The following is a 16074-nucleotide window of genomic DNA, read 5'->3' as shown; positions in this document are numbered from 1 at the left end:
TAAGTGGCCAATGACAGTTTTGTTTATTTGTTGCTTACTAGGTAAAAGTTTTGTTTGTGAGAAACTTGGCTACTACAGTGACAGAAGAAATATTGGAAAAGTCATTTTCTGAATTTGGAAAACTCGAAAGAGTAAAGAAGTTGAAAGATTATGCATTTGTTCATTTTGAAGACAGAGGAGCAGCTGTTAAGGTAGAAATTTTGAAATTTTCGTTCTTGATATTTGAATTTTGTTTCTGAAACTTGCCAAACACAAAGTAACTTTAAAAACTGAAATAAAATTGGTTGTTAGCTTTTGCTGAACTCTTTCTATTTAATCTCTGTAAAGTGGTAATAGTATATAACAGATAAGACTCCATATTTCAAAGCCAGATTATTACTGGGTTTGTGATCTTAGGCAAGTTATTTTTAATCTCTGTATTTGTAAGATTCAATAGCATGATGCCTTGGAAGTATTACAAGGTATAAAAATTAGCTGTTGTAAACACTAAATAGGTAATGAATGCATTATAACTACTTAGTTTACCTCAGTTTGTGTACCTATGAAGGAAACTGAGTGGTGTACATGACTCATACAGTATACCATGTTTAATCGAGTAGATATATTTTGAGGGTATGATTAGTTTTACCTTTATTTAATCATTTTATTTTATCTTATTTTTTTTTTTTTTGAGACGGAGTCTTGCTCTGTCGCCCAGGCTGGAGTGCAGTGGCGCAGTCTCGGCTCACTGCAAGCTCCGCCACCCAGGTTCACGCCATTCTCCTGCCTCAGCCTTTCCGAGTAGCTGGGACTACAGGCGCCCACCACCATGCCTGGCTAATTTTTTGTATTTTTAGTAGAGACGGGGTTTCACTGTGGTCTCGATCTCCTGACCTCGTGATCCGCCCGCCCGGCCTCCCAAAGTGCTGGGATTACAAGCGTGAGCCACCGCGCCCGGCCTATTTAATCATTTTAGAGTTAAAATAGCATTCACTATGTTTTACTGATTTTGGTAATTGTTAGAGATATCACTTGTGTATAATAATTGATTTAGTCTTTGATGATAATGAAAAGTGTGAAGAAAGTATTTTCATATGGTATCTGGAACACAAAACTTGCTTTCTATTGACAATGGTTTAGGACTATCTTTAATGGGTGAAATTTTCAGTTTCTTTTTCTTATTCATCTCTCCTTCCTTGGGGAGATGGGAGCAAGACAAAACACGACAAAAATCTTGTTTATGTTATTAGGAAGATAGATCCAGAATGCTTAGTGACACAGGCATGGTTCTTTTCCTGCATGTTTGGTCGGTGGGATACTGCCACCTCTAATTTGAGCATTTTTTGGTTTTGTTTTTTGCCCAGGCTACTGCTTTTAAAACAGGCTTTATAGAATCTCTGACTGGTTTATAATTAATCGGCTTGCTCATTGATGGTAGCTAATTAATGAGGCAGTATTGTTCATAAAATTCATAACTTGTCCAAGATCACAAACTCAGCAATAATCTGGCTTTGAAGTATGGAGTCTTATCTGTTATGCTGTTATACTCTTATCTGTTAATGTGTGGCTTCTGAAATTTCACTGGTACAGAATGCAGATAACTAATAATTTTATGCTTTCCAAATATTCCTCTTGATTTGACTGGTTTTAAATAACTGGTTGTCCTGATTGAAAATATTTATAGGATGGTTTGCCAAAGAAGCCTATGAAATTGTAAAATATCTAGTCCAGGAACTGGGAGTCACCAGGATGGTCAGGGCAGAGGGTAGATGTTTCATTTTTTAATTTATGCCAGGAAGCTTTTGTAAACTTGTTTAGTTGCTTTGACTGAAGCAACGCAAAGCTGAGGTGGTAAAAGGGAAAATTGCAGTCTTGAGGACTAGTTTTTTGTCTAGATACTTAACAAATCACTGATAGCTCTAATAGAACATTTTTTTATGTGTGCCCAGAGTGGGGAAAGGTATAGGGAAACAAAAAATGAAATATCATGAGGAGGTGACATTTTGTTACTGAGTACATGAACCTTTTGATGTACAGCAGAGGTTGTTAGGTGGAACAACATGAACAAAGGGCTAGAACATGGAATGTTTGATTACTGCTTTCTACATAATTGCTTGAGTCTTCATTAGTCCAGGCCTTTTCTGGCTCTATACTTTTAATTGTTCAAGCAAAGTACATTTTGGGTTAAGCATTGTGAGGGAAACCTAGGCTTTTTTGTGTTAATATCTTCTTGAATTTTACGGATAATCTCACTCAGTAACCTCATTTGTGCTTCAGATCCATGAAATTGTTGTATAAGAACAGTGTAAGACCTGTATGTTGTATGCTACATGTTTATTTTAAAATTCTAATCCCGAGAAGTTAATCTTTGTCTGGCTCGTATTAATACTGGCATTTTTCCCTGGTATGGATTTGCTTCTTTGGTATGGTTTATCTTTTAAGGAGTTATTTGTAATTAAGGAGCAGCAATAGGTGGCAGCCCTTTTACCTTTTAAATTATAATATCAGGAGGTCAGTTTTGTTCTAAATGTAATTTACGTATAAAAAGATAAGGTCAGGGGAAACATATTTTCTTCGTGTGTTTGTGTTTAACTTTCTAGCTAGATTCACCTTTTGCCATTTAAAATAATTGTGAAGTAAATTGTTAAGTATATTAAATTACACAAGTATAATAGCTTACATACTATATAAAACATAATATAGTTTTATATTGTTGTAAAATAACTTTTCTAATTTTTTATAGGCTATGGATGAAATGAATGGCAAAGAAATAGAAGGGGAAGAGATTGAAATAGTCTTAGCCAAGCCACCAGACAAGAAAAGGAAAGAGCGCCAAGCTGCTAGACAGGCCTCCAGAAGCACTGCGTGAGTCTACATTTTAGTAGATATATCTTTGGATGAGGAATAACTTGATAATGGAGATCAGATTAATAAAACAAAATCAGAGTCTTGAAGCAAACTGATTTGTTTTTTCTTTTCTCCCTTCTCTCCTTTGCTAGGTATGAAGATTATTACTACCACCCTCCTCCTCGCATGCCACCTCCAATTAGAGGTCGGGGTCGTGGTGGGGGGAGAGGTGGATATGGCTACCCTCCAGATTACTATGGCTATGAAGATTACTATGATGATTACTATGGTTATGATTATCACGACTATCGTGGAGGCTATGAAGATCCCTACTACGGCTATGATGATGGCTATGCAGTAAGAGGAAGAGGAGGAGGAAGGGGAGGGCGAGGTGCTCCACCACCACCAAGGGGGAGGGGAGCACCACCTCCAAGAGGTAGAGCTGGCTATTCACAGAGGGGGGCACCTTTGGGACCACCAAGAGGCTCTAGGGGTGGCAGAGGGGGTCCTGCTCAACAGCAGAGAGGCCGTGGTTCCCGTGGATCTCGGGGCAATCGTGGGGGCAATGTAGGAGGCAAGAGAAAGGCAGATGGGTACAACCAGCCTGATTCCAAGCGTCGTCAGACCAACAACCAACAGAACTGGGGTTCCCAACCCATCGCTCAGCAGCCGCTTCAGCAAGGTGGTGACTATTCTGGTAACTATGGTTACAATAATGACAACCAGGAATTTTATCAGGATACTTATGGGCAACAGTGGAAGTAGACAAGTAAGGGCTTGAAAATGATACTGGCAAGATATGATTGGCTCTAGATCTACATTCTTCAAAAAAAAAAAAATTGGCTTAACTGTTTCATCTTTAAGTAGCATTTTGCTGCCATTTGTATTGGGCTGAAGAAATCACTATTGTGTATATACTCAAGTCTTTTTATTTTTCCTCTTTTCATAAATGCTCTTGGACATTATTGGGCTTGCAGAGTTCCCATATTCTGGGGATTACAATGCTTTTATTGTTTCAGGCTTCATTTTAGCTTCAAAACAAGCTGGGCACACTGTTAAATCATGATTTTGCAGAACCTTTGGTTTTGGACAGTTTCATTTTTTTGGATTTGGGATAGATTACATAGGAGTATGGAGTATGCTGTAAATAAAAATACAAGCTAGTGCTTTGTCTTAGTTTTAAGAAATTAAAGCAAACAAATTTAAGTTTTCTTGTATTGAAAATAACCTATGATTGTATGTTTTGCATTCCTAGAAGTAGGTTAACTGTGTTTTTAAATTGTTATAACTTCACACCTTTTTGAAATCTGCCCTACAAAATTTGTTTGGCTTAAACGTCAAAAGCCGTGACAATTTGTTCTTTGATGTGATTGTATTTCCAATTTCTTGTTCATGTAAGATTTCAATAAAACTAAAAAATCTATTCAAAACATTACCTATTTCAAATTCAATTGTGTCCTAAAACATTATTTTATTCGTAATCCTTGCAAGGAATATTGTTTTCAAAGTATAACTGCCTATGTGAGTGATCAAATTCATGCAAAATTTCTTGTATATTCCAACATGTATTGTGGATATTAGACTGAGGATTAGTCTAAATTCAAGTATTTATTCCAATTAGCACTTTCATTGATTGGTGTTCTCTCATAGTCTCTTCTAATTTTGAAATTTTATCTTTTATTTAAAAAAAAAAACAGGTTCATAGACTTTTGAGCATTCTTGCAGGCATTGGATAATTTGCGTTAAAACAAATAAAATGTGGCTGGGGAAGCAGACTGCAATTTATTTTGACCCACATTCTTTGTAAGGGATAATTTGTGACTGAAGACCTTATTTGCTGGATAAGTGAATGTACATACAGGGAAAACTGTTAGTACTGTGGCGTCAATTGCACTGCGGACTTTAGTGAAAATGATCGTGACTACCATTTCAGTTACTGGTTTAGGAGTATAATTTCCTATTACTATGTAAATTTGCTTTGAGAAACATTCATGCCTTGTAAGAGAGGCTTAAAAATATCCAGTAGTAATACCTCTGGCTTTTGTTAACACCTCGTTTATTTTTATTTATCTGCTATCCCTGGTGCCTAAATTTTTTGTTGGCCAAGACAACATCTATTTCCCTATTTCCTTTAGAAATTCTGATTTATTCTAATGACTTTTTTGCTTGAGAATGAGAGGAACAAAAGAATCTAAGCTTTACGGTACAGAAAAGTCTGAATCACTTTCAAATTACTATTAAGTTTTCCCCTCCATCTTATTCTTACGTGGTTCTCAAATGTTTTTATAATGATAAAAATATCAGAAGCCATTGGGGAATAATTAAAATGGATACACCATTATTCTGTGTTTTGTTCCTGTTTGGTGTCTTTGTGATAGGAATATTAGATTTCAAAATCATAACCCACTTAATTCTGTGTAATCTTGGCTAGATGATACTGGGTTTCATGGCTTCTTTTCATTTCAAGTAAGATTAATATTTACTGATGAAAGTCAATATATTTCATTTCTTTTTCAAAGTACACTCATTACACAGTATAGTCATTTAACAGACCTTATTTTAGTTTTTTGGAAACATAAAGGAATTATGGTCTGTTGTATGATAGTTTTGAGTTAACATGGGTATTTCTTTGGTAAGACAGATCCAGTTGTTTTTCTTATGCCCATGTATGCAAGTAAAGACACCAAACATTCTTTAAATGCTGCTTTTAAACTTTGAAAGTACAATTTGAAGTTGTAACTATACATCTAATTAGACTTAAGTAAAACCCTGATTTTTTTTCTGGAAAGAACAAAATCTACAAATAAAATTTGAGTTGTTTGTATTTCTTAATTAGGTATTACAAGCTACAAAGTTGTCATAAAGAATGCTAAGAATGGGGATAGAAATGATTCTGAGAAAACATAAACCCTCGCAAAAACATAAGATTAAAACTTGGGTTCCATGTCAAAATCCTTTCCTTTAATTGCAAATTATATTTTGAATTTTAAAGTGGCCACCTCCTCCTCTGTCCTTTTCACTAATTAAAAATACATTTGCAGAGGTACCCTCTAATATTTGGTTTATAGGTTTTGTGGCTATTTTAAATTGTAAAGCATAATCCTATAAACGTTAAAACTCAAGAGTTTTTCTTCTTTCATGTCTTGTAAATTAACACTGTAGCAGCATTCAGAGAAAATAGATTCAGAGCTCAACTTTTCACATAAATAAATCTAACAGTGTAATATATAAACCTGAAAAATGTCAATTGAGGGAGGTCTTTATTCTAGATTGGCATTTTTTTTTTTAAATAGGTACAAATTATGAGTTTAAGGAATTTGGTTTCCTGCTCTCCTGTCTTTCCATCTTTTTTGTTCCCCAAGCTAATTGATTTGGCTTTATTTATGAGCCTGTTTCAGTAAAGTGTGTGTTGGGAAATATATTGAGGTATACAGCTATTCTTTGTAGGTACCCTGGTGAGACTGATACAAATATGTCCCTCCCCATAATGAAATACTAATTTTTATTTGATCACTCATTTATAGCAGTTGCTTAAATGTATGTATTTATATGAAGGTATTTTAATTTTTAAGAGCAAAAAAGTTCTAATAAGTTGCCAGATTTCTAATAAATCCAGGTTTATTTGGTGAAAAGATAAGGAAAATGAGTTATGATTCTGTAGTTTTTTTAAAATGAGTTCAGCATAATTGTTTTTCAGGTTTTTTTAGTTACTGGGGTTATTCTGCATAAGAAAGCCCAATGCTTTCTGATAGTAGGAGATAATTTTTCTCTCTTTTGACTTTGAAATCTGACTTAGGAGATGAATTCTTTTTAAACAGGTCAGCATGCAAAAAAATAAATTATATATTTTAAATTCTAAAAGAGAAGGGACGTAAAATTTCACTCCTAGCATAAAGCCATATAATATTATTCTTGAAACTCATTACATCATTTGCCTCCTGCCCATTTGAATATAATCATACCTACGTTTTATTAATTGTGTATTTGTAAAACCAAACCCTTCCAGTAAATACTTGCTATAAGGCTATTGCTTGTCAATTATCAAGGCTTCTAAATATGTTAAAACTTGTCATTTTGATTTTTCAAAGAGAATTTTATTATACTGAGCTACCAGTATTCTTAAACTAACCAAAGGTAATGTTAATGTAGTCCATTATTATGTGGACAATTACTATGTGGAATCTCATAAGTGAGCAGCTAAGAAAAAGCCTTATAGAAAGCCTACACTGGATTTATAAGTGTGTTTATGTTTCTCTAAGAATGGGAGCTTCTGTTAACTTAGGGGTGGAGTTGTTCTGAGAAAACCAGTAGATTGGATGACTGACTGGAGAATCCAGAATAACAAATCCATTAGCCAGACATGTTTACTTTTATATTAGAAGTTTGTTGATTAGGTCTTAATTTTCAAATGCAAACACCAAGCTTTAAAAATATTGCATATACAATGTATTGGTCAGCAATTTAATAATATTTAATTTGAAGTTAATTATTGTTAATCCTTCTAGAAAAGTTTTTTTTTCTTTAAATAAAAGTACATGTATATACTTTTTTATTTAGAGGTTACCAGAAGCTCTGGTTTTGTTTTGTTTTGTTTTTTTTTTTTTTGTTTTTTAATCATTTTCAGATGTTATCCAGAAATCTGCAAGTGTACTTTTCCTGTTTTAACTCCTTCCTTTTATCACCTGACTATCAGGGAAGCGAGGTTGAGGCTGCCCTGACCTGACATGTCATGATGTCGACTTGCTAGGTGGGGTTCGCTGGGGACGATAACCAGTGGAATTGTTGGTAAGAACTTTTTTTTTCCTATTTTTTTTTTTTTTTTATCAGTAGTGGGGCATTAAGTGTGGGAGAATGCCCATATCCTGTAAGTGGGCAATTATGTCAGCCTTGTAGAAAAATAGGACTTTAATATTAAATTATTTTGTTCTCAATAGGAACATATAATAACACTTCACTTACTCTTAAATTGGTAGCAGATCAGCAGGAAGGGCCTGCAAGTATGAAGTAATGAAATACTCAGGGTATATTTTAAGTGAGCAAAATAGACACCTTATAATCTTAAAAAGTCTGTTGGAGAGACAATAAATTAGCTTTAACTGTCATTTCAGTCTAATATTATATTTTCTATATTTTGTTGGATAGATTAACATATAATGCATCTTAAAGAGATGTTTATTGCACACTAATTTTATTGAAAACAAGAAGACGTTGATAGAATGGAGGGCTTAAACACCAAAGATACTGTTTTTAAAAATCTTCCAAACTAATCCTAACACTGTAAAATAAAACTTGAAAAAGTTTTAGCAGTTTGACAATAATGGCCTCAATTTAGAGATATGTTGAGACAATGACTTTGGGTCAAGAGGAAATTACATAGCTGAAATATTAAGACCTTGAACATAGCAGAAGCATAAACCTATGAACAACTTGTGTTTTGTGTGAAAGCTAGGATAGCTGATAGGATTAGTAGATATTGGTAGAATTAAGAGTCAATATTTAAATTATTGCTGAAGGTTAAAATCCCTCATCTTATAGTCTGTAGGGGATTCCATGATGGTAAGGTATAGATTGAAATTAAATTTAGTAACTAGGCATTTCTGACCATACCATATAAAAAATAATTGTAATATGGTATCAGCACTGATTAAAAGTAATTATGGATTTTCATGCCTGAAGAACCTTCTCAGTATTCTTACAGCACTGTATCTTCTTTATTGGTTGAGAATATCAGTCTAGAAAGACTTTCCTAGGTGTTAAATGTGCTAGTCAGTGTCATGAATATAAACCCTTACCTGTAAGTTTGCTATAGACTAGTTGTACAACACTAGAATGAAATTATGTAATAATTTTAAGAATTGCAGTGATTGCAGGGTTGTGTTAAGGTAACATTTTATGCACGTGTCAGTGACAGAAAGGATTGGGATATAAAACTTGCACTAAATAGCATGCTCCTTAGGAAGTTTTAAGGTAAGCAGTAGGAATATTCATGTAATTCTAATGAGTTTATGTAAGTTAAGGAAAATGCAATGCCAGTTTGTTGACTTTAAACACTTAAAATACATTTCATGGAACCAACAAAGGAGACATTCTGGGGAAAAACTTAAATTGCTCAAATTTAAATAAGGGCTCTCACTTTATATAGTAGATTTGTCAGGATCCCATGAACATTGCTTTTCTTGATTTCTCACATATGAGGGTTGGGCAAAAGGGACTTCTCTAGCCTGTTCAATAACATAGGTAGACTTGTACTTAGTGAATCCTATTATAATGTTAGGTACTATGTTCTAAGACTATTTCTATAATTGGGCTGAAGGCTCCTGCAAACATAAATTGCTGATATGGATATAGTAACATAAGAAATACCAAAATAGGGACATTTGCAAGACCTTTTCCATTTAATCATTAGTTTAATAAAAATCATGCTTTTGGTACAGTGTTCATGTACCATGAATGTATTGGAATATTTGTACGATGTTAAATATTTTTAATAAAATTTAACATGTTCAAAATGTTGTGTTGGTGATTTTGGGTGGGGTGTGATGGGTTTGATTGTGCAAAACAGATTTAGTAGTTATGTGATTGAGGCTTTTGTAGTCAAATGGAGTTTCTGTCTTCAAATTTAGTACTAGATACTGTACCTGTTCTAAGGAAGGTAGTGAAGGAGTAGGATAGTAAAAATGAAAAGGCTAACTCCCCAGAGATTTATTAAATTGTCAGGAAGCTTGACTGAGGTTAGAACTAGATCTGCAGGTGGCAGATAGGAATATTGGCTATGGCATAACAGGCTGCCAATAGCGTTTTTCTGAGGAAATTGTGGCATTTTGGAAATGATCCTAGAGAATCTACAGAGGTGGGCAAACAGAAACACTTGTACAGTGCTTTAAGCAGGCTTTTTATTGCCCCAGTGCCCTTGTGCCCTTGATGTGACATGCCACAAGTGAAGGAGAAGTGGTGAGGGGATTATTTGAGGAAAGCTTTGTTGGACAGTTTGGATGCATCATCGGGGGAGATACTGCCAATTTACAGGAAGTACTGTATAAAGAGTTCTCTCTTTATGTCTTAAAGTTAATTTTATAAGATTTCCTCTTCTCTTGCGGGTAGCCCTAATACAGTGGTTTTTCTTATGACTAATTTTTCTTGAGGGTGTACTTCGTTTCTCACCAGTCAAAAACATAGAAGTTCTGCAACTCAGAATGGAAATTCACTTGAAGTAATGTGTGATTCCTCTGTAATCAGTGCCGTTAATAGCAAAAAATATTTAAAAGGAAGATGATTGGGACCTAATAGTCTATAAACTGAGTAAGAAAGCATTAAGAAGGACTAGTAATGTATTCTGCCTTGTTTCTTTCAAATGAAGACTGTTAAACTGAGTTACGGGGAAGAAAAAGTGAATACCCTATTGTTTCAAGATAATAAAGAGTAGACAGTATACTTCCTTTTGGTTAGTGTTTTCCAGAATTTACTGTTCTTGTTTTGTTATATTCTTTTTGTTCCAAGATCAAAAGATCACTCACTGAAACAGGAAGGAATGTTCTAAGAGCAGAAATATCTAAACTTGGGCATCTTTAGATGTTTGCAGAATGGGAGGTGGAATGAAAGGTGGGGCATCTCACTGATTTGCGATGTATTTCTTCCAAAAATAAAGGGTTGCTTAAGCTTTAGCTCTACCAAAAGCCCTGAATTTATTTAGTTTAGTTTTAGAAATAACAAGATTTTGTTAGGTATTTTCCTGTGGAGTATATTATATTCACCTAGGGAGATATCTTCTGTCTATAGCTATGAAAAGAAATTACATTTCTATTTCCTTAGAATTGAAAGTTGTGACCAAAATCAAGACCACGTGTAGACGTTTCCTCCAACTCATAAGCAAGAGTAGTGTTTTATTCAGCTGTTTACTTAAAATTCCAAATGGTGACTTTTAGGCCTAGATGTCCATTTGTTAAGAGGCAGGAGGGGCTCTGTGCGGTGGTGGTTCACGCCGGTAATCCTAGCACTTTGGGAGGCCCAGGTGGGAGGATTGCTTGAGCTCCGGAGTTCAAGATCAGCCTGGGCAACATAGGGAGACCCCATCTCTACAAAAAAATCAGAAAATTAGCTGAGCATGGTGGCACACACCTATAGTCCCAGCCACCGTGGAGGCTGAGGTGGGAGTATCGTTTGGGCCTGGGAGGTAGATGCTGTAGTGAGCTGTGATCCTGCCACCACTGCACTCTAGCCTGGGTGACAGAGCGAGACTCTGTCTCCAAAAAAAAAAAAAAAAAAAAAAAAGAGGCAAGAGATTAAATTAGACACAGTTTAGTCATGCCTTTTAAAATAACAAGGAGTTTGATCATTTTAAGATTCTTTCCCATGGGGTGAAGGTGAGGATCAGTATTATCAAGTATGGTAACGTTGGTGAGAAAAGGAGCTCAGTTTTTAAGTATGTTAAGGGGTAATATTTCCTTAGATACAAAAATACCGGGTTATTGCAGATCTCAATACTGTTTAATAGAATTTGGAAACATTCCTGTATGTGTGTTTTTGGGAGATTATTCTGTACTTCAGTTAGGAATCCTTTAAGTCTGTAAACTTCAGATTCAGCCTGGGTTTTTAAGTAGATTAAGCAGAAGTTAATACTTTTTTTTTTTTTTTTTTTTTGAGACTGAGTCTCGCTCTGTCGCCCAGGCTGGAGTGCAGTGGCACGATCTTGGCTCATTGCAAGCTCCGCCTACCGGGTTCACGCCATTCTCCCGCCTCAGCCTCCTGAGTAGCTGGGACTACAGGCGCCCACCATCATGCCTGGCTAATTTTGTTTTTGTATTTTTAGTAGAGACGGGGTTTCACCGTGTTAGCCAGGATGGTCTTGATCTCCTGACCTCGTGATCTGCCCTCCTCAGCCTCCCAAGGTGCTGGGATTACAGGCATGAGCCGCCGCGCCCAGCTGTTAATATGTTTTAAAAGGCCACTATTTTTATCAGCTAAATCACTTTTGAAAATTTTGTGTGTTATACTCAAAATATTATCAAAACATTCTGTTTTCATTTGAACCTATTGATTATAATGGTACTTATTTATTGGGCTATTGTTCCAAGTACCTGAATTGGCTTGGTCAGAAGGACTTGGGTGTTCTAGCTAGCTGTCGTATAACTAAATATTTTTGGTTAAGTGATACATGTTTAGCATTGGCTTGTCATTTTGAAACTTTTTCATGCTTCCTGTTAAGAAATAGAACCTTACCAAATTAGTCATATTTAAATATAATCTATAGAGTTGGTATGGAAAACGATTTGATCTAAATACAACCAACAATAAATATTTTTATTGAAACTTCCTTTTAATTGATGAGTAGTAATGTGGATGTCTTCATTAGTTGTAATGTCATTTCTATTTTACTTTCCTAAATGTGAAAGAAAAGATGAAAGACCATTTCTTGCACGTATCAAATGATTTTGAAGGAATTTCTGGTGATTATTTAAATTTTCTAGTTAAGCTGTCTAGGTCAGGATTCGTCATTCAAAAATGCTGCTCAAACTTGAAGTGGGTAGGAATTTCTGGGAATTTTGATTAAAATGCAGATTCTGACTCATTAAATCTGAGATGGGCAAGAGTCTGCATTTCTGACAAGCTCATAGGTGATGCCAGTGTTCCTGACTACACTTTCAGTAGCAGAGTTACAGATTATCTCACATTTTGGGGGATTTTGGAAAATGATCTTAGTAGAAAAGATAACAACAGATGTTTGCAGTGATTTGCCTGGATGTAGTCGGTCTGAGATTTAAAACTATGGTAAAGGTTGCCACAAATGTTTAATAGTGTTTAGGATCCCAAGGAAAGGTTAGGAACATTTTCTGCAAGAAAATGAAATGAATTTAGAAAAACAGGTTTTAGTAGTTTCAAGGAATTGCTAGAAAATAATGGGAAGGAATATGCAGAAAAGATCAGGATGCTGAGAAAATGTCATGGCATGTTTATTTAGGAATTAGATCTGAAAACAGTTACATGAGTTATAGAAAAAATAAAAATAACTTAAAGCTCAGAAAGGAAAGGTTGATAGGTTACTAAAAATGCCTATGTGGTTTTATTTTTGGAATGTGTAACTTTGTCTCCCCAGGAAGGTTTTCACTAACTAGTTCAAAGTAAATCTTGGGCCAAGTGTGGCAGCTCATTCCTGTAATCCCAGCACTTTTGGAGGCCAGGGCAGGTGGATCACTTGAGGTCAGGCGGGCGTGCACCTGTACCTAGCTACTTGGGAGGCTGAGACAGGAGAACCACTCAAAACCGGGAAGCAGAGGTTGCACTGAGGCGAGATCGCACCACTGCACTCCAGCCTGGGCGAGAGAGTGAGTCTCCATCTCAAAAAATCAACCAACCAACCAACACCCCCAACACCAAAAAAAAAAAAATCCAAGTAAATCTTGGGTAGTAAGCAAAAGCAAACTAATGAAGAAAATTGTTAAAGGTGACTTATTTATTACTATTTTTTTTTGAGATGGAGTCTCGCTCTGTCACCGAGGCTGGAGTGCAATGGTGCGATCTTGGCTCACTACAACGTCCGCTTCCCGGGTTCAAGTGATTCTCCTGCCTCAGCCTCCTGAGTAGCTGGGATTATAGGCACATGCCACCACGCCCAGCTAATTTTTTTATTTTTAGTAAGAGGTGGGGTTTTGCCATGTTGGTCAGACTGATCTCGAGCTCCTGACCTCGTGAACCCCTCACCTCGGCCCTCCAAAGTGCTGGGATTACAGGCGTGAGCCACTGTGCCAGGCCTTTTTTTTTTTTTTTTTTTTTTTGAGACGGAGCCTAGCTCTGTCGCCCAGGCTGGAGTGCGGTGGCGCAATCTCAGCTAACTGCAACTTCCGCCTCCTGGGTTCAAGCGATTCTCTCCCTGCCTCAGCCTCCCGAGTAGCTGGGATTACAGGCACCTGCCACCATGCCCCAACAATTTTGTATTTTTAGTAGAGATAGGATTTCACCATGTTGGCCAGGCTGGTCTGGAACTCCTGACCTCAAGTAATCTTGGCCTCCCAAGGTGCTGGGATTACAGGCATGAGCCACCATGCCCAGCCCTAAAGGTGACTTTTTAAAAACAACTTTCAGCCGGGCACAGTCGCTCACACCTGTAATCCCAGCACTTTGGGAAGCTGAGGCCGGCAGATCGCCTGAGCTCAGGAGTTCCGGACCACCCTGGGCAACATGGTGAAACTCCATCTCTACTAAAATACAAAAATTTAGCCAGGGATGGTGGCGCACGCCTGTAGTCCCAGCTACTCAGGAGGCTGAGGCATGAGAATCGCTTGAGCCTTGGAGGCGGAGGTTGCAGTGAGCTGAGGTCACGCCACTGTACTACAGCTTGGGCTACAGAGTGAGACCCTGTCTCAAAAAATAAAAACAATTTTCATAGATCAATAGCTGGGAAATTCTCGTGAAGAATAGAGACGACAAATGTATCCATCTTTATATAAAGTTAGGAGCTAGAAGGTGATCCCTGAAAACAGTGTTTTTAAAGTCTGATTTTCAGCTCTAGAATTTTATCTTGAAAAATAAAAATAGTGTAGATGAAGTATGGGTGGAAAACATTCTGCTGTTCCTTTTTTCATGGTGAGCTTTTTTTAAAATGATAGATTAATAACACCTACTATGGTGTAAGTGCTATGTACCATGCTCTGTACTAAGGCATTTTATATTCTGTGTATGTCATGTAGTTTACAACCCTGCAAGGTAGGCGGTATTGTTCCTACCTACTTTACTTATAAGGAATTCAAAGATTGAGGTTAGGTAACTTCATATTTGTGGCTATTGGCCACCTGTCTATGAAGTGGCAAGGCCAGGATTCAAATCCTCTTCTGCCTGACTTAAAGTGTACATTCTTTACTCTAGATTAGAAAGACCTAATGTGAGGTTAGAACTAAGTGGTAAAGTTTATGTGTACTTAAAAGCTGTTTATGTCTAAAATAAAGCTAACCTAATTAGAATTTAAAGTAATATAGTTTTGTCTGAAATTAAGGATTACTTAGGCTTTTTTGTTTATGTTGATAGTTGTCATTTGTTTTGCTCTTTTTTCGTCATTTATAAAAATGTAAGCCAAAATGTATTGGATTTTGGTCTTTAGGAAGCCCCTTTTGGGCTGGGCGCGGTAGCTCACGCCTGTAATCCCAACACTTTGGGAGGCCAAGGTGGGAGGATTGCTTGAGCCCAGAAGTTCAAGACTGTCCTGGACAACATGGCGAAACCCCATCTCTACAAAAAATTTAAAAAACTAGCTGGGCATGGTGACACACCTCTGTAGACCCAGACCTGAGAGGCTGAGGTAGGAGGATCACTTGAGGCCGGGAAGTCAAGGTTGTAGTGAGCTGTGATCAGGCCCCTGTACTCCAACTTGGCCGACAGAGTGAGACCCTGTCTCAAAAAAAAAAAAAGTTTTTAACCTAGGTAAACTTAATACTTGTTTGGAAAAGATTGCAGGAGGATCCCTTGAGCCCAGAAGTTGGAGACCAGCCTCGGCAATATAGTGAGACATCATCTCAAAAAACAAAAACAAAAAGCAAATATTTTAAGCTATCCCATCGCCTAATTTTTAGTTCCAGTCCTATACATTTTTTTTTTTTTTGAGACATGGTCTCACTCTTGCCCAGGCTGGAGTGCAGTGGCATGATCTCGGCTCCCTGCAACCTCTGCCTTCCAGGTTCAATCGTTCTCCTGCCTCAGCCTCCTGAGTAGCTGGGATTCCAGGCATGCACCACCACACCTGGCTAATTTTTTTATTTATAGTAGAGACAGGTTTCCCCACGTTGGCCAGGCTGGTCTTGAACTCCTTACCTCAGGTGATCCGCCTGCCTCGACTTCCCAAAGTACTGGGATTACAGGCGTGAGCCAGCATGCCGGGACTTAGTCCTATATTTTTCAAGGCCATTGTAGAAGAGTTTGTTAAAAGGCTTACTTATCAGACCTGAGTGTGTGTTTGCATTTGTATGCAAGATACAGAATTACACATAACGGAAGCCACTATGCTGGGCTCTAAAATTGGTGGGTGTAGAGAACCTGCTTTCCATATGTATTCTTATAGGAAATGTTATCTTCTCTGATACAGAAAGAAAGATGGTTTTAAAAACTTTTTTTTTTTTTTTTTTTTTTTTTTTTTTTGAGACGGAGTCTTGCTCTTTCGCCAGGCTGGAGTGCAGTGGCACGATCTCGGCTCACTGCAACCTCTGCCTCCCTGGCTCAAGCGATTCTCCTGCCTGGCCTCCTGAGTAGCTGGGATTACAGGTGCGC

The 16074-nt window shown here is 37.0% G+C and overlaps 1 protein-coding gene across 11 annotated transcripts in view; it reads left to right on the top strand.

The window, feature by feature from the left end:
• The window catches only part of HNRNPR (heterogeneous nuclear ribonucleoprotein R), a 35329-nt gene extending 31057 nt beyond the window's left edge, over positions 1 to 4272 (top strand). For 6 of the 11 annotated variants that reach the window (XM_030805095.1, XM_030805093.1, XM_030805097.1 and 3 more), the window contains 3 exons: positions 42 to 191; positions 2723 to 2844; positions 2979 to 4272. In XM_030805095.1, the coding sequence (XP_030660955.1) occupies positions 42 to 191; positions 2723 to 2844; positions 2979 to 3591 (885 nt within the window). In that variant the 3' untranslated portion in view covers positions 3592 to 4272. The remainder of the gene's footprint in view (positions 1 to 41; positions 192 to 2722; positions 2845 to 2978) is intronic. The other 5 variants (XM_003271588.3, XM_012498480.2, XM_003271589.3 and 2 more) reach the window with 2 other exon arrangements.
• Positions 4273 to 16074: the final 11802 nt, after the last annotated feature.

This window comes from Nomascus leucogenys, chromosome 24 (genome assembly GCF_006542625.1).
Source record: "Nomascus leucogenys isolate Asia chromosome 24, Asia_NLE_v1, whole genome shotgun sequence".
Lineage (NCBI taxonomy): Eukaryota > Metazoa > Chordata > Mammalia > Primates > Hylobatidae > Nomascus > Nomascus leucogenys.
Note: the sequence above shows the minus strand (reverse complement) of the source record. Positions and strands in the feature narration are given on the sequence as shown.